This window comes from Plasmopara halstedii (genome assembly GCF_900000015.1).
Source record: "Plasmopara halstedii genome assembly, contig: Scaffold_410, whole genome shotgun sequence".
Taxonomy (NCBI): Eukaryota; Oomycota; class Peronosporomycetes; order Peronosporales; family Peronosporaceae; genus Plasmopara; species Plasmopara halstedii.
Genome location: NW_020187331.1, coordinates 443,197 through 445,557, shown reverse-complemented (window position 1 = coordinate 445,557; position 2,361 = coordinate 443,197). Strand labels below are relative to the sequence as shown.

General features: G+C 36.4%; 1 protein-coding gene across 1 annotated transcript; it reads right to left on the bottom strand.

The window, feature by feature from the left end:
- Positions 1 to 892: 892 nt before the first annotated feature.
- PHALS_09315 (ubiquitinspecific protease) lies at positions 893 to 1,294 on the bottom strand (the record flags this gene model as incomplete). The annotated part of the gene is made up of 1 exon (XM_024724790.1): positions 893 to 1,294. The coding sequence occupies one exon, from the start codon at positions 1,292 to 1,294 to the stop codon at positions 893 to 895; it is 402 nt and encodes a 133-aa protein (XP_024575632.1).
- Between the last annotated feature and the right edge of the window lie 1,067 nt (positions 1,295 to 2,361).

Here is a 2,361-nt window from a genome sequence, read left to right as displayed (position 1 = left end):
TTCATGCGGACCCAATTTCTTGGGCAAAAAAAACTACCGGTCGGTCAATGCCTTTTTCGTCAAGTTTTGGGATAACAGCTTCACGACGATAACCCGATGCATCTGTTGTCACCATAAGTGGCTTGTCGGAACTTAGCAACTGAAACATTGGAACTTGTGATAACGTTTGTTGAATAACTATGATCGTTTAATGTCGTCTTTCTTTCAACTTCATATCGTTGTTTCTTCCACCAATCCACTGAATGATTCTACAAGTTTTTCATAGTCTGCAAGGAGCTTTTTGTGGTATCTCGCTAGTCCGTGAAAACTCAATAATTCAAATGCAAGCCATATCTCTATGGCTCGGATCTTCTATGCGTCAACGTGTAAGCTTGTTTCTGATATTGTATTCCCAAGAAGTCTATTTTTCCCAAGCCAAAGTCTCATCGGCGTGACACACCAATCATGCACGTCAATGTGCATTTGAGCGAATAATTTTTTAAATCGGTAAATATTTGCACTTGAAACAAAAAAGACTCTGGAGCATTTGTTAAAAGATGAACGAATTGTGAAAATCTTAGGTATTTTATCGCAGAAAATTAAGGATGCTTTAAAGACAATTACGATCATGAGGAGGGTAAACTACTGAACGGTGCATTCGTGAAAATGTAGTTGTAAGGTATTTAAACGTGCTGTGTAGGCTGTAAAGCAGTGCTCATGTAGCAATATCATCGAAAAATTCTATGAAAAAATATATATTCTCTTTCACCATGCTCCTTCCTGTCTCGCTGACAAAATGTTGCTTAGTGGCTGGCTGTCGCAATTTGTGAAGAAGTTGTAATTGCAAGTCGTGCGCCAGAGTGACCCAGCTGTATTCTCAGATACTCAAACCTATGCTTCTATACTATGCTGTCTAGAAATGTTTCTTAATGGTAAGAGAATGCTGTTGTCGCCGCTGGTTGAATAGTATATAAGTGCTGGAACTATAAAGCTCTGGCTTCTGAATGGCTGTTAAAATTGCATCGTTGAAGCCGAACCACTCTTTTGTGGCGGCGTTAAGACACTCGGCAGTATAGTGGCCACCATTTAGAGAGCCTGTGTGATGTACGATCCCAGTCAAATCGTAAAGTGTGCTGCCATCGACAATAGCGTCAGCTGTGCAATACTCGGCAATGTCGAGACTTTGTAATGGAATGCTGATACTCGAATTAACTTTGTCTCGACTGAAGGTTGAATAAGTAAAACGCTTAAGATGAATAACCAGAATATTTGGAAGTCGATAAATCGATATCTTTTTGGCCACAGATCGATGCATCTTGCATTTGGAACAATAGTACGCTGCTTTGTCACAAAGAACTTCCTGCTCCGTGTAAGCTTTTAAACAATGGTGAATTGATGTGATCCCACTTTTAACACTCGAGGTCGGATCGTTCGTTGCTGGCGCTCTTATCCCGGAAAAGAAAGAGCCGGATACTTGCAAGTGACTGATTTTCGCTACTGTCGTTGGTACAGGCACAGACAAGTCCCTAAACACATCAAAGCAAAATGTTCGATTATTGCACGTTTTGCAGCGAATCTCTGATCGCAATTGCCCGCAGAATAGCTCAGATAAGGTACTTAAATTTCGTTCGCAATAAAATTTCCAATACTCATCCGACACGTCTCGATCCTTAGCTTCTGGTCGATCTTTAATTTCATAATAAGCCGGTTTTACGATATTGTTTTAATCAGATTTTTAATTAAATTTTAAGATAACTGGTGGTGTGGGTGTTCTACAAAATTCTTAATTAAATTATATTTTTTAATAGCATATTTAAAGTTTTAATCAGATTTTTCATTAAATTTTAGATAAAAAATTAAAGATATTTTAGATATAAATTTATCTTTTTCGAAAAATGAAAATTTTATAAAACATTTTAGTATTTTTATGTCTTTTTTCATTCTTTTAATCTAATTCATTACCTGAATAAAAATACGAGAGAATAAAAAAAATGCCCTAAGTTTTGCCATATATAAAAAAAATATCCCAACTTTTCAAAAAATAAAAAAAATACCCCAGCAATGCACACATAATTTTCTTTCTTTTTATGCACAGGAAGTAAATTTAAAGCTATCATTTTTTGCTGTGGCCAAATGATGTGCCTCGAACAATATTTTATATTTAAGTATAATTGTGAGGCACCACTACATGCTTAGTAACGTTTAAGTCAGTGAGGTATTTAATTGCATGATTAAGCATGCCGGTGCAAGTGTGCTTTATAAAGAACCAGATGAGCTCTGGAGCACCTTGATTTCTCAGATTATTGTTGTGTCTGTACCGCAAAAGTTAGGGCATTTTTTTATTCTCCCTAGAAATTAACAATATCATCTTTTTTTTGGTAT